The following is a 24,074-nucleotide window of genomic DNA, read 5'->3' on the forward strand; positions in this document are numbered from 1 at the left end:
ACGTCCGACGTTTAGCCCCTTCTGAGCAACACGCCTGGTATACAGGTCGCGGGTTTGATCCCAAACCTGGCGCCTGCTGTATATTTGGAGTTTGCGTGTCTCTCTCTCTCTCCCCGTGGTCACGTGGATTTTTCTCCGGGTCCTCCGGTTTTCCCCTCCACATTTAGAATCAACGTCATGCATTTAGAGTATTTGGCTGCTATACATTTCCCAACGATGACCTTAAGCCACTTAGTTGAGCTATCATTTGTGACCAGACCGCTTCTGAAAAAAGAGCTATAAAGCTCATAATAGAGGTTTTTTGGGTGAGATCGCGTAAATTATTTACTCGGTGCCCGAGGCGACCACCCTAGTTCACCCGATATGGACGACCGCCCCTGGAGGGATACTCATTGTGGCCTAATTAATCCTTTACAGGGGCCTAATTAATCCTTTTAAACCCCTGAAAAGGATGAATTAGGCCACAATGAGTATCCCTCCAGGGGCGGCCGTCCATACAGGGTGAACTAGGGTGATCGCCTAGGGCGCCGAGTTAAGTGGGGGCGCCAAATTCGAGAGAGAAAAAAAATAGAAGTAAAAAATAACGAAGGCAATATGAATGATCGTTTCTCAACATTTCTGAGAATGTACTGATTGGACAGACGGTCAGAGAGACAAACCAAATAAGCATGCCTCTGTTTAAGAAAAAATCCACTTGCAAAAACATTCAACATAAAATAGTGGCATAATATTTCCCAGTTTACCAAACAACCTCAGCCTAGATCTGCCCCTTCAGGTTTGGGGGTGAGGCCACCGGTTGCATGGTTTGCCTCGGGCGCCAGCTGCTGGCAGCAAGCCTTGGGCTGCCCCTGGTTCCCTCCACTTCTTCCTGTCCCTGACAACACGCTGAACCTCACCCCAAGAGAGGTCAATCGCTGCCGCAAGCTCCTCTTTGGCGGGCTTGAAGCTCTCACTTTCACGGACAAATTGGGCTGTCTTTGATGTCCCCGTACACGGTGCCACGCACCCAGTCTTATCTTTGCCCTTGGGACCCAGTGGGCTCTGCTTCACACTCCTGACTTCCAACCGGCTTTCATTAGTAGTGATCATCCTGCCTGTGGGTAGGCTTATGCCTGCGCCACGGGCTCCTATGAAGGCCGGCACGGTACACGAGGGGGTGGGTGGCCAACACCACGCCCAGCCGACTTTGTCTCCCCAGTGGCGGTGTGTACGCACCGTACCAGGTACTCATTTGAGGCTGAGTCGACCTAGGGGAGGCCCAGGTCCGGTTCAGACAATCGTCATTGGTGTTGGCTGTGAGCAGGAATCGAACTCGGGCTGCCGGGTTCGTAGCGCAGCGCGCGAGCCGCTGCACCACCGCTCGCCACGAGCTTAGCCCATACTCGCTCACATACACACACAACAACAACAACAACGATGTGAATAGTAATGTCCAGTCGTGTGTAAGCTCGCGCTGACACCTCGGTGAGTCTCAGGTCGGCCGGCACTCGGTCTCCGAGCGCGAGGCACACAAGGTCCCCCGGGACGAGCTCCCTCGCCAGGAGACGCTCCGTTGTTCCTCCTCGGACACTGGGAACGCAGACACACAAGGGCACGCAGACAGACAGATTAGACATGCTCACACACGGATAGACATGCGGACACACACACACGGAGTGACATGCATACGCACATAGAGACATGCAGACATACGGACATGTAAACATGCAGACGCACACACACGGATAGACGTGCAGAAACACAGACATGCAGACAGACAGATAGACATGCAGAAACACACACAGACACAGACTTGCGGACACACACACAGACAGACATGCAGGCACACACACAGACACAGAAAGCAAACAGACAGATAGACATTCAGAAACACACACAGACTTGCAGACACACATAAGGGGGATCATTGTCTTTGTGTGCCGTCTAAGATGTTCAGGTGTTCATGTGTTCATGTTTGCGTGCATTCATGGGGAGCGGTAGTCAGCGCGCTGCACTACGAACCCGGCGACCCAAGTTCAATTCCCGCTCACAACCACCACCAGTGACGATTATCTGAACCGGTCCCGGGCCTCCTCTAGGTCGACTCAGCCTCAAATGAGTACCCGGCGTAGTGTGTAGTAAACATTGCCACTGGGAAGACAAAGGTGGCCGGGAGTGGTGCTGGCCACCCACCTCCTCGTGTGCCGTTGACGGCATTCATAGGTGCTCGCTAACAGAACTTGCCCCAACAGTCTGTTTCGGCTACACGGGGGATCTTTGTCTTTGTGCGTTCACGCACGTTCACGCGCGCGTGCGTGGTGAGTGGTGGCGCAGTGGTTTGGGCACTGTTCAGCGAACCTGGAGACGTAAAATTCCATTCCTGGCTATGACCAAGTGTGGCTGCGTGCACTTGCGCGCGTGTGCATGTGGAGAATGTGTGCATGTGGAGAATGTGTGCGTGTGGAGAAGGCTTTTGAAGGACGCTGCTGCTGCTGAGCAGTTGGAGGCAGTCGCCCTCCGGCTACAACCGAGGGCAGAGGAGCGACGCTCGGAGCGCTGGGCGGATCAAACGCAGCGAGTTGGCACAGCAGGGGACACAGGCGGTGCATCGGCCCCGTCATCTCGGTCATTCGAGCCGTGGCACCACTTGGGTATTGCCCCTTGACCTCCTGCCAGCGGGCGTTCCACACTGCACGTCGCCTCAACGTGCACGTAGCCTGGCACAAGCGTCGTGGTGACGTCGCCGCCACTTAGTGGCGAATGGCGGTTGTTGATGTTGTTTGTGCGTGTGTGCGCGTGCAGTGCTTCAGCGTGTAGTACAAACTGGTAATGTGAAATTTGCCCAACCCCAGCACCCACCCCCGACCCCGCAAACCACTCCTCACCAGTTGCATTCCGGGGGAACCAGTTTGTTGAGTTCTTCTAGAGATTTTTCTGAGCGGTACTCCTGACGGGTCAAACAAAAAAATAATCCTCGATCAACGCTGCGTACAACGCGTGCAGATCGCCCCCGCAGATTAGGTAAATGTTTGCATTCAGTGTTGAAACATCGGCAGGGAGTTATGTACTTAAGCATCGTATGTACAACCACCCCACCTCCCCCGCCTTTCTGCTGGCAAGACTAATGATTAACTTGCAGGCAAAGTGCCACGAGTAACATTGTGCTGCTGCACAGGGACAGCTGCCACTGGGGGTGCCCTTGCGAATGCGCTGGGTTTGGAAGTCGTTCATCGTGCGCACAGCGCTACGAGACTCACACCGACGTGAAGAAGAGCGACTCTATGGATCGCAGATCATTGTTATCGTTGTTGTTGTTATTATTATAACTGTTGTAGCTAAAGAAAGCGACTTTGATGCTAACTTGGGTCGTGCTCACAAATGGGGGCGACGGTGTTTCATGCGTCTCGACGCGCTTACTTCATTTCCGGGGTCGATTAGATTAAAAGACCGCGACATACGTCATGCGCGTGTGTTGTTCAACTTCTCTCGCACCGTACGTAGCCAACCGTGCTAAATCGGAGGTACGGGGGGAAGGACAACAAACTAAACACGCAAACAGCAGTTCTGAAGAAATTCGTTTTTCAATCGAGATGTCAAAATGTCAGTCTCAAATTGCACTTATATATAATGCATTTTATTCATTTATTGTGAGTCACTTGCTTACGTTTGTTCTACTTTGCACACGTATCGTGTTTTTTTATTGTTTGTTGTTTGTAACTCTCCGACCCCCCGCGCCCCCACTGGACATCTGCGGATTCCTTCGAGGATAAATAAAGATTGCTATTTTGAAACATTGCCAACCACGGCGCACTCCCCAGTCAAATCAATCTCCGGATGAACACCTATGTATGTGTGTGCGTGTCGAACTTCCTTCGCACCGCACGTAGCCAACCGTGTTCATCATAGGGGAGCAGACGGTCCGCGGAACTGTGTTAGCGCCCTGCCAGCGAACATCCTCCCCGTGGTAACTGGCCGCATTACTGGCGGCTCAAAAAATAAAATCATTCGCGCCGCTGTGTGGAGTAAAAGAGGGCAACGATTGAGAAGCGGACCGCGCGTCACCTCCGCAATGTCCGCTTCTCCGCTGTACACGAATTAAAGCGCTCCTTTACGCAACCCACAAACCCAACTGGGCTCCCCCCCCCTCGCGCCCCTCGCCGTATCGTAAAGGGACGGTCTCCTTGGCGGTCACATCAAGCAGTTCACCGGCGAGCCTGACTTCCGCTCTTCTGATGAGACACGGCGCGTCGAAACCGGTCCAGGGATTGCGCTTGCACTGAGTAAACTTCGCTTTGTACACGAACCTCACTCGGGGGCTTTCCTCTTCAAGACTCGCCTCTTCTCCATCGCCTCTCTCTCTCTCCACTCCTTCCCGTCCCTCCCCCTACCCTTTTGTGATCCCCAAGTTCCTCAACCAACCCTTGTAGCGCGCCCCCCTGCCATTCACATCATTCCATTCTAACCCAGTGGCGTAACGACATTGTCCACACGATGATGTTAAGCCACTTTCGTCGAGTTGTCGTTTGTGAAAGGCAGGTCGCTTCTGAAAATGAGCTGACGTAGCTCAGTTTGGGGCCTGAGCTGGTAAAAGGAAATACAAAATAAATAAATCTTGACTTCAAGCTTTCGTGACTGCAGGGAATTCATACTCTCTGGGTCTTTCGGTAAAGTGACGTGGATAGGAAAAGAATAAAATAAAATAAATCACCACGTTTCGATCGCAGCACAAGCAAATCGTCCTCAGGTGAAAAAATATACAGACGAACAGGACTGACGCAAGAAAATATATTTTTTCACTTGAGGACGATTTGCTTGTGTTGTGCTTTTTTTTTCTATCTACGTGACTTTACCGAAAGACCCAAATAGTACAAAATAAATAGTTTGAGTTTTAGCCTCGGAGTGTACGAAAAACGTCTCCCCGACGCAATGCGTTGCTGCTCTGGGTGTGTGCGTCCCAAGTCGGTGCAGAGCTGGGGTACAAAGTGTGGGTGTAAAATCTCACCTGTACAAAGGCCACCGTCACCACGATGACAATGGCCTGCAAATCGCACACACACACACACCGATAACAACAAACACCCTTTGTGTAGCCGCAAAGACCGTGGGAAAGAGAGAGAAAGTGCTTTTAGCGAGCGTCTATTAAGGCGGACCAGCGTTGGTCGTGTGTACTTTGAACTTCTTTTGCGCCGTACGTAGCCAGCCGTGCTAATCGGAGGCAGTCAGCAGTAACCCAACAGCACCTCCGTTCTTGCCCGGGGTTTTGATATTTACACAGCGCGCCACGTGCTCGTGCAAGGATGACGTTGACCTAGGGAAGGGCCCAGCAGCGGTGCGGTTGATCACCGCTGGTGCGTTACCCGTGCCGTACAGACTCGCGCAGAGACCCGTGGACTCACACAGATGTACGGACTCGCACAGAGACCCGTGGACTCACCAGGGTGATGCTGATGGCGTCATCCACTTGCTTCGTGATGACGCTGACGGCCGCGGACGCCAGCAGCAGCAGGATCATGGGGTTCTTGAACTGCAGGAGGGCAAGGGGTCAGCGTTGGAACGGCCGTGACCTTCAGCCTCACAGCCCGGCCCTTACAGCTGCTTAGGGTCAAGTCGAGCCCGGGCAGTGACCGCTGTAGGCGGCGGTTGTTGGAGGGGGCTGTTGGTGGTGGTGATGTTGGTGATGGTGGTGGTGTTGTTGGTGGTGGTGGTGGTGATGTTGTTGGTGGTGATGTTGTTGGTGGTGATGTTGTTGGTGGCGATGTTGGTGGTGGTGGTGGTGGTGATGTTGTTGGGGGAGGGAAAATCCCTCAGCCAGGAAAACATCGTGGCACAAAGTGAGGATGACCCTGCTGAGGCTGCGGTGCCTCAAATATTGGATGAAGTCACCCCCTGTGAGTGGCTGGCTGAGGTGCCATCTGCTGAGGAAATATTGAAGGCGATCCGGAGTCTGAGACCAGGAAAGGCAGCGGGCAGAGATGATCTCCCAAGCGAAATGCTGAGGGAGGGTGGCGTTTGTGCACAGACTGCCCTATATGACATCATAACAACAGTCTGGACCACTGGACGGGTTCCGCAGGATTGGAAGGATGCCCTGGTGGTCCCCCTTTTTAAGAAGGGGGACCGCACAGACTGTAACAACTACAGGGGCATCTCACTCCTCAGTGTGCCGGGAAAGGTCCTGGCAAGGATTATTCAGCATCGCCTTGCCAGGCACGCTGAGGAGAGGCTTGCGGAGCCCCAATGCGGTTTCAGGAAAGGGCGGTCCTGCACAGATGCCATATTTTCTGTCCGTCTGCTACAGCAGAGGTGTAGGGAATTCCAACAAGACCTACATCTCTGCTTTATTGACCTGGTCAAGGCCTATGATACCATCAGTAGGCCTGGGCTCTGGGTCGTTCTTCGTGCTTTTGGAGTACCTGACCCTCTGCTCACGATCATTAAGGACCTTCATGATGGTGAGCGGGCCCGGGTAAAACTACGTGGCCGGGAGTCAGAGCCATTCCCTGTACACCTTGGGGTGCGACAGGGATGTCCTCTGGCTCCCACATTATTTAACATCTATTTTGACCACGTAGTTCGTGAAGCCTTCAATAGCTGTACCGGGGGAATCTCCATATGGTACAGATATAATGGGAGGCTAATCGATGCCCGGGTGCGGTCAAGGGATGGCTCCCTATTGCTCAACCACGTTATGTATGCTGATGATTTGGTAATAGCTGCTCAGTCAGAGGAGGAGTTGGAGATGCTGCTGCTGAGACTGGAGCGTGCCACTAAGAGGTGGGGCCTTACCATCAGCCCCACCAAATCTAAGCACCTGCCTGGGTATTTTGTACCATCAGACACTCCACCCCCACAACTCCCAATCGGTGATGGGGCAGTTGTGGAGAGAGTGGAGAGTTTCCCATACCTGGGCAGTGTGCTTATGACTGGCTCCAGTTTAACAGCAGAGGTCTCACTCCGAATCAGTCGAGCGGCAATATCTTTTCATCGGTTGCGTAACGCTGTGTGGAAGCTACCTGGTCTGTCGCTCCGCACTAAGCTTCAGGTCTTCTCGGCCACGGTCATTCCCTCCCTTCTCTACGCTTGCGAAACGTGGACCCCCCTAATGGAACATCTTCGCCGGTTAGAAACATTTAGGCTGGCCTGCCTACGATCCATCCTGGGTTTAACCAGACTGGATTGTGTGAGGAGCTCACAAATCCTTGAAAGATCTGGGCAGGGTCCCATCGGTGAGCTCCTCCGGCAGGCAAGGCTGCGATGGCTGGGTCATGTAGCCCGCATGCCCAGCCACCGCATGCCGAAACAGCTTTTGTTTGGCCGGATTGAGGGGGCTAAGCGGGCGCGGCACGGGCTAGAGAAGAGATGGAGTGACACCGCTGGTACCAGCGGTGTCAAGATCGGCCTCTGTGGAGGGGGCTCGTGAAGGATGCTACTGGGCAGTTGTAGGCAGTCGCCCTCCAACAACAACGGAGGGCGGAGGAGCGACGCTCACAACAGCGAGCGGAGCGCCGGGTGGCTAAAGCACAGCAGGTTGGCACAGTAGGGGGCACAGGTGGTGCATCAGCCAGTCATCTCAGTCAGTCGACCCGTGGCACCTGGGTCTGCCCCGTGACCTCCTGCCAGCGGGCGTTCGACACTTCACGTGGCCTCAGGGTGCACATAGCCTGGCACAAGCGTCGTGGTGACGTCACCGCCACTTAGTGGCGAATGGCGGTTGTTGTTGTTGTTGATGTTGTTGGTGGTGGTGGCGATGCTGGTGGTGGTGGTGATGTTGTTGGTGGTGGTGGTGATGTTGTTGGTGGTGATGTTGTTGGTGGTTATGTTGTTCGTGGTGATGTTGGTGGGGATGTTGTTGGTGGTGATGTTGGTGGTGATGTTGTTGGTGGTGATGTTAGTGGTGGTTATGTTGTTCGTGGTGATGTTGGTGGTGGTGATGTTGTTGGTGGTGATGTTGTTTGTGGTGATGTTGTTGGTGGCGATGTTGGTGGTGATGTTGTTGGTGGTGGTGGTGATGTTGGTGGTGATTTTGGTGGTGGCGATGTTGGTGGTGGTGGTGATGTTTTTGGTGGTGATGTTGTTGGTGGCGATGTTGGTGGTGGTGATGTTAGTGGTGGTTATGTTGTTCGTGGTGATGTTGGTGGTGATGTTGTTGGTGGTGGTGATGTTGGTGGTGATGTTGGTGGTGGTGATGTTGTTGGTGGTTATGTTGTTCGTGGTGATGTTGGTGGTGGTGGGGATGTTGTTGGTGGTGATGTTGGTGGTGATGTTGTTGGTGGTGATGTTAGTGGTGGTTATGTTGTTCGTGGTGATGTTGGTGGTGGTGATGTTGTTGGTGGTGATGTTGTTTGTGGTGATGTTGTTGGTGGCGATGTTGGTGGTGATGTTGTTGGTGGTGGTGGTGATGTTGGTGGTGATTTTGGTGGTGGCGATGTTGGTGGTGGTGGTGATGTTTTTGGTGGTGATGTTGTTGGTGGCGATGTTGGTGGTGGTGATGTTGTTGGTGGTGATGTTAGTGGTGGTTATGTTGTTCGTGGTGATGTTGGTGGTGATGTTGTTGGTGGTGGTGATGTTGGTGGTGATGTTGGTGGTGGTGATGTTGTTGGTCGTGTTGTTATCGCTGGCGATGTCATTGTTGGTGTCTGGTAGTGTTGTTGGGTTATTTTGTTGTCGATGACGGTGGTGGTGGTAGTGGTGAAATTGGTGGTGTTGTTACTGTTGTCGTTGGTGGCTTTGGGAGTGTTGTTTTAGTTGTTGGTGGTGGTGAGTGGTGCTGTTGGTGGCGAAGAACGCTGTTACTTGGGCAGTTGGGAGGCAGTCGCCCTCCAGCAACAGCGGAGGGCAAGGGGAGCGACGCTCACAACAACGAGCGGAGTGGCGGGCGGCTAAGATGCAGCAAGTTGGCGCAGCAGAGGGCACAGGTGGTGCATCGCCCAGTCACCTCACTCAGTCAACCCATGGCACCTGCTGGGTCTGTCTTGCCAGCGGGCGTTCGATGGTTCACGTGGCCTCAACGTGCACATAGCCTGGCACAGGCGCCGTGGTTACGTCACCACCGCTTAGTGGCGAATGGCGGTTGTTGTTGTTGTTGTCAGTGGTGATGGTGGTGGTGGTCGACTCAGCCTCAAATGAGTACCCCGTGTGACGTGTAAAATATCGCCACTGGGGGAGACAAAGGCGGCCGGGCCTGGATGCTGGCCACCCACCCCCTCGTGTGCCGTGCCGGCCTTCATAGGCGCTGCTAACCGCTAACAGCACTTGCCCCTAGCTATACGAGGGGGGGGGGGTGGGTGGGGGGAGGAGGAGTGTGGGTGAGGGGGACCTTTATCCTTGAAGGACTCACCTGGGACAGGTACTTCTTCCACACGGGCTCATGCTCTCCCAGCTCGAACTCGTTGGCCCCGTGCACCTCCCGTCGAAGCAGGACCTCGCCGGCGTCCAGACCCGCGTCGATGTCCGTCTGCGGCACGCAAGGCATTCATTCGTCGGCCGTGTTGCATCCCGCCGCCGGACGAAGTGCCTCCCCAGTCCGTCGTCGTCATGTATGTAATGCGTGGATGTTGAACTTCCTTCGCGCGTCGTGCGTAGCCAACCGCGCAGATCGGAGGTGCGACAGGCGGAGGCGCCATCGGTTTGCTTTTTCCACCGCCCAAAAACCGAGCCGCGCTGGTGACTCACCAGCGCGTCCCCCGCCACGGCATCACGTTGCAACACGTGATGTCGGGACGGACGCAGTGTTTTCGCATTCCGTACTGGTCCCGCCCCCGGGCCCTGCTTGGCCCCGAGCCACATTCAGACGACATCGCCGGCTCGGTTCCAGCCCGGTTTCGGCTCGGCTCTGGCTCAGTTCTGGCTCGCTTCCGGCTCGGTTCCGAATCGGCTCGGCAAAAAACACCGGCGACAAAAAAAATGCACCCGCGCCCTCCTGGCCCCAGGTGCGTGCGTGGGAAACAGCGTCGAGTGAGTGCGTCCTTCACCTTTAGCGCCCGTGTCACCTCGGGCACGTCCAGCCCACTGGCCTCCTGCGTGGAGAGGCTGCCCTTGCGCTTCCTCTTTTTCTCCTCCTCCTCCTTCTCCTCGTCGCGATTCACGTTCCCAAGCTCCACCTGCAGCGCAGCATCGGCGGAGACGCAGAGGGAGGATTAGAGAGACGCGGAGAGACGCGGCGAGAACGTGAACGACCGGTGGGCAGCCCTCCCTAGGAACGAGGTGACGCGTCGCTCCGAGGACCCTCACCCGCACGTCGTCACGCGCGCGACGTTCACCGCTCGCCACTCGTTCGACTCGCCTGACCCTCGCCACCGCCCAACGCTCCCGCACGCGGTTCATCCCGGCGGCGTTTGCCCACCGGGCTGTAACCCTACTGATGACGCGCGGAGAGTCGAAACCGGTCCAGAGTGCACTCTGCGACTCATTCAGAACCCTGCTCACGCCGCGTGTTTATCCACCATCGTCATTTCCCCCGCAACCTCCGATTAGCACGGTTGGCGACATACGGTGCGAAAGAAGTTCAACGTACGTACACGTACATCATCATCGCGGTGGTGGTGGCGAGTAAATCATGATCAATCCACTGCTGGATTAAGGCTTCCGCAAGCTGCTCGCGATTTCTGATGATCGTACGAAACGACAATCCAACCAGCACACGAGCACACGGCTTCATCGCTTCATCTCCGCGGATGGGCGTCCCCCGCTTGGGATGCGTTACAACTTTTCGACTGCCACTCGGTCATCAGCGAGACAAAACCCCACGGCTAAATTCCAGCTCTGCTGCCGTGCGACGAGCAACACTCTCCGTGGCGGGCCCAGCGGGAAGGGTGCTGCCCCCTTAATGTGCGTTGGACGAGAGGTCACTTGAAGGGATCTCAGAAGTGGCTCTGCGATATCCGCTTCCGCGAGCCGTCCAAAAAATGCACGAAGCGCCGAGAATTCCGGGTGGATTCTGCGAAAGAGTTCCGTCAGACGACACGGATCGCGTAAAACCGGGGGGAATAACTTTAACCTTTTCAAATCTACCCATGAGGGTCTTTACTGAGTCTCAGTGCTCCCAATTGGGTCATGGTCTCGTCCCTGAGATATTTGACCAGTTCCTACTTAAGTACTGGGTCGTACGGCACGTTGTTTGGCACGTCGTCCGACATTTTCACGGTGGCGAGATGTTAACTACCTCGTCTGGTATGCAGGAAGCCATGGGTTCGATCCCGACCCTGACGATGCCTGCTGTATATTTGAAGTTTGCGTGTTCTCCCCGTGGTCGCGTGGATTTTTCTCCGGGTCCTCCGATTTTTCCCCTCCACATTGTAGAGTCAACGTGCTTTTAGAGTACTTGGCTTGTAATAAATTAGTTATGCATAATGATAAGCCGCTTCGTTTTGCTATTATTATTTGTGATGGGCAGATCGCTTCTGACAAAGAGAGAGCCCAGTGGGCCCTTAGCTGGTAAAGTAAAATATTTTTTATTATTTAAATTCGAGGTGGGCATCGTGCCAAACAACACGTGGTACAAACTGCAAACTCACCGGAGGAGCTGTCACAGCACAACCAGCGAGAAGCCACGTGCAGTAGCAGTGAGCCAATCAGGTGCGAAGGCCCCTCTGCCCTTCGCACCTGATTGGCTCACAAGTGACGACATCGCATTTACCCCCCCCCCCCCCCCGTCTATTTAAGACCGAACCAGGAGGAGGATTTCTCCACAACTCTGGCTGTCGCCTGATGATGCTGGTTGCTGTTGTAATTATTGGTGAAACGGCGCGGTACCCAAACTGTAAATGTTGTGGTGGGTTTACTCTCCAACACACCGATGTGCTCTACTAGTAACGAATTGGCACTTTCTTTTTTTACGTGACAAACCTTACTAATTGGCTGTGTCGGGTGGTGGCGGGTTTAACGACAGATTATGGACTGTAGTAGTAGTCCTATGTAATTGTGGTTTAAAAAAAGGCGGGGAACCCAGAGGTCTCTACCTCAACTCTTGTCGGGGCAAGTGCTGAGATAGAGACAACACTCAAAGCTCCACGCAGCTTCGCCATTAACCTACTTGCCTCCTAGTTGCAACGAAACCTCGCAAAAATTATTCACTCACACCGGGACGGTAGTGGGTGGGTGAGTGAGTGGGTGGGTGGGTGAGTGGGTGGGTGAGTGAGTGGTTGAGTGGGTGGTTGGGTGGGTGAGTGAGTGGCTGGGTGGGTGGTTGGGTGGGTGAGTGGGTGGGTGGGTGGATGTGTGAGTGAGTGGCTGGGTGGGTGGGTGGTTGGGTGAGTAAGGGTGGGGAGCGTTGCGGTTAGCGCGCAGCGCTACTAATCCGGCCACCCGAGTTCGATTCCCCGCTCACGGCCAACTCCTGTGACGATTTTTTTAACCATTCCTGGGCCTCCCCTCGGTCGACTCGGCCTCAAACGAGTACCTGGTGCGGTGTGTAAACATCACCACTGGGGAGACAAAGGCGTCCGGGCGTGGTGCTGGCAACCCACCCCCGTCGTATGCCATGCCGGCCTTCATAGGTGCTCCTTAACAGCACTTGCCCCAACAGCCTGTTACAGGCTACACGGGGGATCGTTGGCTTTGTTCTCAAACACGCATTTCACAACCAATGCAAGATTCGGGCCTCGCCCATCCACCCATCTACGCCGAAGGTGGGGGTCGCGGTGCCACGTTCTGCGTGTCAGCGCGGGGTTGATGCAGGCGGTGTAAGCAGTGCCGGATGAAGCTCGTGCGGGGCCTGTAGCACATGCTATAAAGGGGCTCTAAATAAAATAAAAACACGGCAATATTAAAACGCTAATTTTAAACTTGCATTTGCTATACAGCCAGATGATACGACAAATCGCTAACATTAAACACGCAGTCGTTCATAAAAGTTGAAGGCAGTCTAGTACTATAGTAATAGAGCAAATCACTGAACCGGAATTAATAGCTTTAAAGCGTGGGGCCTTTGAAAGTGCGGGGCCCGTAGCTAATACTTCTGTAGCTACTCCACATGTAGCTAATTTTGCTACTAAGATAATCCTGCACTGGGACCTTTATAATAGAGGGGTTTTTTTGGGTTAGATCGCGTAAATATATAAATGTGTCGTTAAACCCGCCACCACCCGACACAGCCAAGCAGTAAGGGTTGTCACGTAAGCAGAACGGGGCCAATTCGTCACGAGTAAATGTTGTGGCACGGCTCTCCAACACACCGGTTAGTGCTGTACTGGTGACGAATTGGCCACGTTCTGTTTACGTGCCAACCCTTACTGCTTGGCTGTGTCGGGTGGTGGCGGGTTTAACGACACATTTATATATTTACGCGATCTAACCCAAAAAAACCTCTATTATGGATGATATTGGTCGCGAAAGGCTCCTACGTGTTAAACAACAAAAAAAACAATTGTCTCGATTAAATAAGCACATCGGCCAATCACATCGCCACCATCCGCTCATTCCCCAACCATCTCGGCACGCCGCACGCCCCTGGCGTCAATTGGACTTTGATTATATACAACAAAACAACAAAAAAACACTGCATTGGTGGCCTTTAAATGCAGCCGAGTTTGCATTTCTCCTTTTTTGGTAAAGCTTCGAGGAGGGTGGGGTGGGGTAGAGCGAGCGAACCGTGCCAGGTGTGTGGGGAGCGGCAGCGGAGCGGCCGGGGAGTGCACGCGCTGCGTCGCGAGCCCGGCGGCCAGGAGGACGCACTGACGGATTACCCTCGTAGCAAAAGTAGCTACACGTGTAGTAGCTACATGTGTAGCAGCTACATGTGTAGTAGCTGCTACACGTGTAGTAGCTGCTACACGTGTAGTAGCTGCTACACGTGTAGTAGCTGCTACACGTGTAGTAGCTGCTACATATGTAGATACTACACATGTAGCTACTATACGTGTAGTAGCTACTACACGTGTTGTAGCTACTACATATGTAGTAGCTACTACACGTGTAGCTACTACACGTGTATCTACTACACATGTAGCTACTACACATGTATCTGTGTAGTAGATACACGTGTAGTAGCTACTACATATGTAGTAGCTACTACACGTGTAGTAGCTACTACAACTACACGTGTAGTAGCTACTACACGTGTAGTAGCTACTACATGTGTAGTATCTACATATGTAGTAGCTACTACACATGTAGCTACTACATATGTGTCACGTATGTGTAGCTACAACACTCCAATGAAAATAGCTGTTACGAAAAGTAAAGGAAAAGAATAATCAAATAAATATGAAGATTTTTCCACTGATCTGTGTTATAAATGTAATTTCTGTACGATTCCAATCATTTTTATCGTCAAAATCGCCAAATTTGCGGAGCTCCGTAGTAGCTACGGGCCCCGCACTTTCAAAGGCCCCGCGCTAAATACTTTCAAGCTATCAATTCCGGTTCAGTGATTCTGCTCTTGCTCTATTACTATAGTACTATACCGCCTTCAACTTTTGTGAACGACCGTGTGCTTGTTTAGGGTTAACGATTTGTCGCATTATCTGGCTGTATAGCACATGCAAAAAATACAATTACTTTACTATGCAAGTAAAAAAAAATTGTGTTTTAATATTTACGTGTTTATTTTTAAATTTAGGTACCCCTTCATGACATATGCCTCAGGCCCCGCACGAGTTTAATCCGGTACTGGGAGGAAAGCATTCAAGCAAAAAGGGGAAACAGCGTTTACACCAGGGACGTGCGGTCAGGGGAGGCAGAGCCTCACCTGCCATACTCCAATGAAAATAGCTGTTACGAAATGTAAAGAAAAAGAATAATCAAATAAATATTAAGACTTTTCCACTGATCTGTGTTATAAATGTAATTTCTGTACGATTACAATAATTTTTATCGTCAGAATCGCCAAATTTGCGGAGCTCCGCTGCAAATACAGAAAGAGACGAGAGGTGAGGCAGCGACGAGCTCAGCCTCCCCTCTGATTGCGCAACCCCTCAGTAGCTGGATGGAGCGCGGGCAATAAGCGCGTGCCTGTTACTATCTCAGTATGTCACCAATGTAATGTTTGTAGACCCCTTCATTTCATGTCTTCGCCTTCCATACTCCAGGTAACTTATTTCACGTATGTGTATAAAGATATTTAGGCTCGCTGGTCTCGTCATGAAACTGCAATGAAAAAGCACCAGGGGAGGCAGCTATCACATCTGCCTCACTGAGGTGGACGTGTCTAACACGCCCCCCCCCCCCCCTCAGCGAGGCCACGCCCCCTCGGCGAGGCCACGCCCCCCTCAGTGTGTGAATCTGGCTCTGGCACTAGCAAATGCCTCCCAGCAATTGACCTGACCGCACGTCACTGGTTGACACCCCCACCGCCACCCACGCTCCTCTCCCGCCGCCGCAGGCATGGGGTTGTCTCCAGCCAAGTAATCTGAACGCGCGCTGATGTTGATTCTCAATGGGTGAGGGGAAACATCGGAGTGGACCCGGAGGATTAAAAAAAAATCAGCGCGAGTCACGTGACACGCGCCTGTCGATGTCTTTAAGTGACGGCTCAAAACTCACCCCTGTTCCTTTGCTCCTGGAGCACTGCTAACAACTTTTTGTTTGTTATTAGGTAAGGCCCAAATGAGCTATGTGGCTCATTTTCAGAAGCGTCCTGCCCAGCGCAAATGACAGTTCAACAAAGTGGGCTCATCCACGTGGACATTTAAAGCAGCCACATATTCTAAACGCGTGATGTTATTTCTAAATGTCGAGGGAAACCGGAGGGCCCGGAGAAAAATCCACGCGACCACGGTGGGAGAGAGAGAGAGAGACACGCAAACTCCAAATATACAGCAGCAGGCGTCAGGGTCGGGATCGAACCCACGACCCCCTGCATACCAGGCGAGGTAGTTAACATCTCCTAGCCACCGTGATGATGATGAGAGAGAGAGACACGCAAACTCCAAATATACAGCAGCAGGCGTCATGGTCGGGATCGAACCCACGACCTCCTGCATACCAGGCGAGGTAGTTAACATCTCCTAGCCACCGTGGTGGTGATGATGATGATGAGAGAGAGACACGCAAACTCCAAATATAAAGCAGCAGGCGTCAGGATCACGATCGAAACCAACGACCTCCTGCATACCAGGCGAGGTTGTTAACATTTCGCCACCGCGGCGCCTGACTCTGCATTCGCTGAGTCGTCGCTTTCCGTGCGTGCGTCTCCGTCGCTGACGCGCGAGCCTTGGGCTGGAGGTTGGGGGGGGGGGGTGCTTTGTGCTATGTCTGCTACTTCGCAAATGTCAGCGCGCTGTTGAAGGTGATGCAATTATGGCCACCCGCAACCCCCCTCTCCCCCCCCCCAGGTGTTCCCTGAACTCGCTGGTATTCAGCTGAGGACCATTTATGACGTCTTGGAGGCCCACAGACGTCGCCTCACGCGCGCGTCAAAGTCAGTTCAGTCGACAGGTGAGAGTGCGCCGCATCGTCATCGTCGGTGCCGTCGTCGTCGTCGTCATCATCGTCGTCATCGTCAGCGTCGTCGGCGCCGTCGCGGCGTCGCCGTCGTTGTTATCATCGTCGTCATCGTCGTCGTCATCGTCGTCGTCATCATCGCCGTCGTCGTCATCGTCGTCATCATCGTCGTCGTCGCCGTCATCGTCATCGTCGTCGTCATCGTCGCCGTCGTTGTCGTCATCGTCATTGTCATCGTCGCCATCGTCGTCATCGTCGTCGTCATCGTCGCCGTCGTTGTCGTTATCATCATCGTCGTCATCGTCGTCGTCATCGTCGTTGTTGTCATCGTCGTCGTCGCCGTAGTTGTCGTCATCGTCATCGTCGTTGTCGTCGTCATCGTCGTCATCGTCGTCGTCATCGTCGTCATCGTCGTCATCGTCGCCGTCGTTGTTGTCGTCGTCGTCATCGTCGTCGTCGTCGTTGTCGTCGTCATCGTCGTCATCGTCGTCGTCATCGTCATCGTCGCCGTCGTTGTTGTTGTCGTCGTCATCGTTGTCGCCGCCGCCGCCGCCACCGACATCGTCATTCCAGAACGGGCCGTCCGTGTCGCGACCACGGTGACTCACTAAAAAAAAAATCTCCTGGACCGGTGCGCTCGCCTGCGTGAGTCCACGAGTCCGCACCAGATACCTCGCAACGTTACGTACCACCCGAGGTGGAATAAGCTTTAGTGGCTTCCAAAGACTGTAAGTGGCCAATACCATTGAATTAAAAATAAATGAAAATAACTCTTATTCGAACGCACGTTGAGCTTCTTTCGCACCGTACGTATTCAACCGTGCTAATCGGAGGTGCGGGGGAAGGACAGCAAGCTAAATACAAAAAGCAGTTCGAAAGAAATCAATTTTAAATCTAGATTGAAAAGTACATAACTCCCGGCGGCCGCAGAAGGCGCATCGGGAAAAGCGAGTGATGCAGCGACCGTGTTTAAATCTAGACAGATATACATTGGTACGACTAAAAGTTGCTACCTTGGGTGGTACCAATTTTATACTCCGGGCCCATGGACTTTGTGTTTCAGAGAGAGGCTGCTGGAAAGATTTTAAAAAGGACTTTTCTGTGTATATATATAAAAAAAAATCCTTCAAGTTGCCTCGCCATCTTATTGACTGCTAGGAGACCACACATTCCCATACACTCTGCTATGAGAATGTTTGTCACGCGACAGTGAAGCCGCTGATTTTTTTTTTTTTAATATTCTCACAGCTGTAAATTCGGGCAAAAATATCTCCAAGACTGTCTTCGACAATCGAGCGGCTCTGTCCGTGGTGTCATTCCATTCGCGGCTTGAGCTTGGGCAGTCAACTTGCCGCGGTGCGGTGCGCAAATAAGTTCAACGCAGGTAGACCTGAGAACCCCGTTTGATCGCCGCAGGGGTGGCTGACGATCGGACTCGGCACCTCGGGACTCAGCGGCGCTGACTCGGCACCTCTGACGTCTGTGCCGTCTTAGAAGCTGGTGAAGTCTGTGAGCAAAACAAATAAATAGGTGGTGGTCGGATGGCTCAGACGTCAGAGACACAGCGTGCTGACATCCTGGGTTCAAATGCCGGGCTAATCAACCGCCCTGTCATTGAACCGAGTTAATCGATATTCGCGAGTCGATGATCTGAGCCCAGTCATCAAAACCGATGGGCTGATCCTAATTACCTGTACACAAATAACAACAACAAAATACAACAACATGAACAACTTAATTTATAAGAAACGTTTTAACCCTTTCTGGCAATAAAACAAGAGGTGCTAAGATGTTAAAACACCAAACTGAAACATTTTGCAAGGAATCAAGTCTGCGTTAACCACACACACACAGTACTTGCGGTGAGCATGCAAACAAAAAAACATTATCTGATAATTGTCTTTTAAACCGATTGGTCCAGACCAGAGACAACTTAACACGTGGCCCTTTTAGTTTCAAAGACAATGCATATATTATCAGAGCACGTCTTTTTTTTGTTCCTATTTTTGGAAATTGGCAAATAAGGTCCCATATATTAAAAAAAAAACTCTATTATGGGTATCGGCTCAGCACTCTGACATCCTCTGACATCCGAACCGCCGGGCCCACCTGTGGTTTATTTAAAAAGTTAAGCAACACTTTCGAACGCCGCCTTTTGGGGAATTGCACAACGAGGAAGAGACAAGCCGTGCTCTCGCAAGCGTCGAGGATACAACGTTGGCCAGAACCTCGCGTGTAGCCCGGGGTTAATGGTTACAGTGCGGCGATGAAGGTTTTATTGTAGGTCTATAGGTCGTGACACCAAAAAGGGCGCTTAACGCATTCGTCAATAACGATTTGGGCTTTTTAAAAAAATATATAGAATAGGCGACGTTTCGGACAATGGGCCTCCTTTATCGCACATAGAGGCCGGAGAGATGGAGCGGATCTTGAGAGCCGGAGCCTGGACTTGTTAAGTGCAATTCTGATGAGGAACGTGACGAATGTTTCCCGAGCCCAAAGGGAGCTTCTAGAATCTAGACCACGACAGGGCCACTTGACGATTTGTGTTTCATCTCCTGGTGAAGTAGACGATGACTACGTACCCCTTGAGACGTGCGGTTAATGCGCGCGACCCAAACGTATTCAACCCACAACGTCTGTAAACCCGGGAGTGACCGGGCCCTGCTGCCACGAAGTTCACATCCCCTGAGAAAGCTTTGGAACGTGGCCACGTGCGTGGTTCGTGCACTGTCGATGCCTTTTAAGTGACGGCTGGAATCTCACCCGCTGTTCCTTTTGGTCTTGGAGTACTGCTTTTAGCTTTGCTTTTTTTTTACTTTTACCAGATAAGACCCCAATGAGCTATGTAGCTCATTTTCAGAAGCGACCTGGCTATCGCAAATGACAGCTCAACGAAAGTGGCTTATCCATGTGGACATTTACAGCAGCCACTCCAAACGCGTGGCGTTGATTCTAAACGTGGAGGGAGAAAAAAGCGGAGGACCCGAAGAAAAATCCATGCAACCACGGGGAGAGAGACACGCAAACTACAAATATACAGCAGGCACCGTGAGGGTCGGGGATCGAACCCACAACCTCCTGTATACCTGGCGAGGTAGTTAACATCTCCTTGCCACCGTGGTGATGATGAGAGAGAGAGACACGCAGACTCCAAACATACAGCAGGCGCCGTGAGGGTCGGGGATCGAACCCACACCCTCCTGTATACCTAGCGAGGTAGTTAACATCTCCTTGCCACCGTGGTGATGATGATGAGAGAGAGAGACACGCACACTCCAAATATACAGCAGGCGTCAGGGTCGGGGATCGAACCCACACCCTCCTGTATACCTGGCGAGGTAGTTAACATCTCATAGCCACCGTGATGATGCTGAGAGAGAGAGACACGCAAACTCCAAATATACAGCAGGCGTCAGGGTCGGGATCGAACCCACAACCTCCTGTGTACCAAGCGAGGTAGTTAACATCTCCGAGCCACCGTGATGATGATGAGAGAGACACGCAAACTACAAATATACAGCAGGCGCCGTGAGAATGGGGGATCCAACCCACAACCTCCTGTATACCTCGCGAGGGAGTTAACATCTCCTTGCCACCGTGGGGATGATGAGAGAGACACGCAAACTCCAAATATACAGAAGGCGTCAGGGTCGTGGATCGAACCCACAACCTCCTGTGTACCAAGCGAGGTAGTTAACATCTCCGAGCCACCGTGATGATGATGAGAGAGACACGCAAACTACAAATATACAGCAGGCGCCGTGAGGGTGGGGGATCGAACCCACAACCTCCTGTGTACCAGGCGAGGGAGTTAACATCTCCTAGCCACCGTGGGGATGATGAGAGAGACACGCAAACTCCAAATATACAGCAGGCATCAGGGTCGGGATCTAACCCACGACCTCCTGTGTACCAAGCGAGGTAGTTAACATCTCCGAGCCACCGTGATGATGATGAGAGAGACACGCAAACTACAAATATACAGCAGGCGCCGTGAGGGTGGGGGATCGAACCCACAACCTCCTGTGTACCAGGCGAGGGAGTTAACATCTCCTTGCCACCGTGGGGATGATGAGAGAGACACGCAAACTCCAAATATACAGAAGGCGTCAGGGTCGTGGATCGAACCCACAACCTCCTGTGTACCAGGCGAGGGAGTTAACATCTCCTTGCCACCGTGGGGATGATGAGAGAGACACGCAAACTCCAAATATACAGCAGGCATCAGGGTCGGGATCTAACCCACGACCTCCTGTGTACCAGGCGAGGGAGTTAACATCTCCTAGCCACCGTGATGATGATGAGAGAGACACGCAAACTACAAATATACAGCAGGCATCAGGGTCGGGATCTAACCCACGACCTCCTGTGTACCAAGCGAGGTAGTTAACATCTCCGAGCCACCGTGATGATGATGAGAGAGACACGCAAACTACAAATATACAGCAGGCGCCGTGAGGGTGGGGGATCCAACCCACAACCTCCTGTATACCTCGCGAGGGAGTTAACATCTCCTTGCCACCGTGGGGATGATGAGAGAGACACGCAAACTCCAAATATACAGAAGGCGTCAGGGTCGTGGATCGAACCCACAACCTCCTGTGTACCTCGCGAGGGAGTTAACATCTCCTTGCCACCGTGGGGATGATGAGAGAGACACGCAAACTCCAAATATACAGAAGGCGTCAGGGTCGTGGATCGAACCCACAACCTCCTGTGTACCGGGCGAGGGAGTTAACATCTCCTAGCCACCGTGGGGATGATGAGAGAGACACGCAAACTCCAAATATACAGAAGGCGTCAGGGTCGTGGATCGAACCCACAACCTCCTGTGTACCTCGCGAGGGAGTTAACATCTCCTTGCCACCGTGGGGATGATGGATGATGAGAGAGACACGCAAACTCCAAATATACAGAAGGCGTCAGGGTCGTGGATCGAACCCACAACCTCCTGTGTACCAGGCGAGGGAGTTAACATCTCCTAGCCACCGTGGGGATGATGAGAGAGACACGCAAACTCCAAATATACAGAAGGCGTCAGGGTCGTGGATCGAACCCACAACCTCCTGTGTACCTCGCGAGGGAGTTAACATCTCCTTGCCACCGTGGGGATGATGGATGATGAGAGAGACACGCAAACTCCAAATATACAGAAGGCGTCAGGGTCGTGGATCGAACCCACAACCTCCTGTGTACCTCGCGAGGGAGTTAACATCTCCTTGCCACCGTGGGGATGATGAGAGAGACACGCAAACTCCAAATATACAGAAGGCGTCAGGGTCGTGGATCGAACCCACAACCTCCTGTGTACCAGGCGAGGGAGTTAACATCTCCTTGCCACCGTGGGGATGATGAGAGAGACACGCAAACTCCAAATATACAGCAGGCATCAGGGTCGGGATCTAACCCACGACCTCCTGTGTACCAGGCGAGGGAGTTAACATCTCCTAGCCACCGTGGCGCCCCACGAGACAATGTGACTTGGGTGTAATATGTCCCCCCCCCCCCTCGAATGTCGCTGTCTTAAAATGCACTTTTGTTACATGCATATTGGATCTCGCCGGAAATGGTTCATTTTTGCAGAAGTACAGAGCGCTTTGTAATCTCTCGTTGTCAGGTCGCTGCTGTATGTAAACACATCGTGTTCTGTCTGTGTCGCGTTTGCCGTTGTAACTTGCAGGCCCTCCCATACTTCGCATCTGTAACAAAAAAAGGGCTTCATAGCTCACCGGATTCCTCCCTCTAAAGAAAGATTCTGCTAATTATTGTTGTTATTATTGTTATTATCGTTGTTATCGCAACAAGAAGCCGACAGCCGACTTTGGCATTTGCAGAGAGCGAACAGCAAAAATCACGAAACATTTTTTTCTGGCGGGTGGCGGAGTATGGACAGGAGGGTGGTGTTAGGTTTCATCCACATCCACCCACATCCACACCCACCCACACCCACCCACACACATCCACACCCACCCACACACATCCACACACACACATCCACACCCACCCACACACATCCACACCCACCCACACACATCCACACCCACCCACACACATCCACACCCACCCACACACATCCACACCCACCCACACACATCCACACCCACCCAGCCACCGCACGTCACGGCGAGCTTGATGAAGCAAGAGTCGCACCGCAACGCAACACCGTCCGGATATTCCAGTTTTTCCAGACTCCACGTCGTGACCGAGCCAACAAGGCCACGTTCCCGTCCTGGGCCACCTGCCACCTGACCCATGGCAGCTCGGGCACGGACGGATTTAGTTTTAAGTCGAAAAAGCGGCGGCCGCGGCGGCGGGGGTGGAGGCTAGAGTCGTGGGAGGGAGGTAAAGACAAAGGTAAAGATCCCCCGTGTAGCCTTAACAGACCGTAGGGGCAAGTGCTGTTAGCGAGCACCTATGAAAGCCGGCACGGCACACGAGGGGGTGGGTGGCCAACACCACGCCCGGCCGCCTTTGTCTCGCCAGTGGCAATGTTTACGCACCGCACCAGATACTCATTTGAGGCTGAGTCGACCTAGGGGAGGCCCAGGACCGGTTCAGATAATCGTCACTGTGGTGTTGGCCGTGAGCGCGAATGCGAACCCGGGTCGCCGGGTTCATAGCGCAAGCATAGCGCTAACCGCAAGCCCCGTGACCACGCACACACAGACGACCCATAACTCAAAGTGGGGCTCAGATTAGCTTCGCGCGTGACGTCGCAGATACAGCAGTGGTCGTGGTTTTAAATCGTGGCGAGGGGGAGGGGGTCAATACAACCCAACCCATACGATGGACCATATGATAAACCCACGTGTAAGGATGCAGCGCTCCTTCGATGGAGGAGGAGGAGGAGCCGGCAAAACGACACCAACTCCCCCCCTCTCTGTTTAGCCTTTCGCGACCAATATCATCCATAATACAGGGGGGAGGAGGAGGAGGCTTGGGGTTAGATCGCGTAAATATATAAATGGTCACGTAAACAGAACGTGGCCAATTCGTTACGAGTACAGCAACATCGGTGTGTTGGAGAGTCAAGGCCACGGCATTTACAATCCCTCTGCTATACTCTTTGGTTCTTTCGGTAAAGTCACGTAGGTATAAAATAAATTAAATCACGACGTTTCGGGCGCGCAACACAAGCGTCCGTCATCAGGTGGGACAACCACAGCAAGAAACTATTGCTGAAGTGGGCAAAAGGGCTGCTTGTATCAAGAGGCTATATAGGTAAGAGGGGGGGGGCAGCTAGGGAGGAGAGATAGAGAGGGGGGTGTGGGGTAGGGAGAGTGGGGAGCTGCAAGACGACAAAAATGCCGGGGCTGGGAAGTGACCGGGGCTGGGGGTAGGAGGCTGAAGTAACTGGAGATGCGGATATGAAGGCAAACTATAAAGCAGTTAAGGTTTTTTGTTACCTGGTTAATAACATCCTTCCAATGATTGCTCAATTTGTATCCATCTTCGCGGTTTAAGTTATGTCTGTGTTTATATATCTGGATGGCTTCATGAACGAAACTTTGATAGTAGCCCGAAGGTTTGCAGAGCACCTTGGTCTCGGACAAAACAATATCACGAGAGCCCAAAGCGTTGTAGCAATGGTCAGCCACGGCGGAGGTATTAGTCCTGCCGTGTTTCAGATCTGACTTGTGCTCGCGAACACGGTCCGAGATATGTCGTTTCAAGTAGATAGGTTCAAAGAAAATAAGAAAAAACTACGATGT

General features: G+C 52.7%; 1 protein-coding gene across 1 annotated transcript in view; it reads right to left on the minus strand.

The window, feature by feature from the left end:
* Window positions 1-24,074, minus strand: part of LOC116944418 (calcium-transporting ATPase type 2C member 1-like) — a 73,822-nt gene that overhangs the window by 40,595 nt on the left and 9,153 nt on the right. The window contains exons 2-7 of the mRNA XM_032958008.2: window positions 9,951-10,079; window positions 9,317-9,433; window positions 5,414-5,503; window positions 4,982-5,017; window positions 2,865-2,926; window positions 1,461-1,569 (exon numbers count right to left, since the gene is read on the minus strand). Coding sequence (XP_032813899.2) covers window positions 1,461-1,569; window positions 2,865-2,926; window positions 4,982-5,017; window positions 5,414-5,503; window positions 9,317-9,433; window positions 9,951-10,079 — 543 coding nt within the window. The remainder of the gene's footprint in view (window positions 1-1,460; window positions 1,570-2,864; window positions 2,927-4,981; window positions 5,018-5,413; window positions 5,504-9,316; window positions 9,434-9,950; window positions 10,080-24,074) is intronic.

Source organism: Petromyzon marinus, chromosome 21 (genome assembly GCF_048934315.1).
Source record: "Petromyzon marinus isolate PM22_M1 ecotype Great Lakes invasive population chromosome 21, UKy_Petmar_22M1.pri1.0, whole genome shotgun sequence".
Taxonomy (NCBI): Eukaryota; Metazoa; Chordata; class Hyperoartia; order Petromyzontiformes; family Petromyzontidae; genus Petromyzon; species Petromyzon marinus.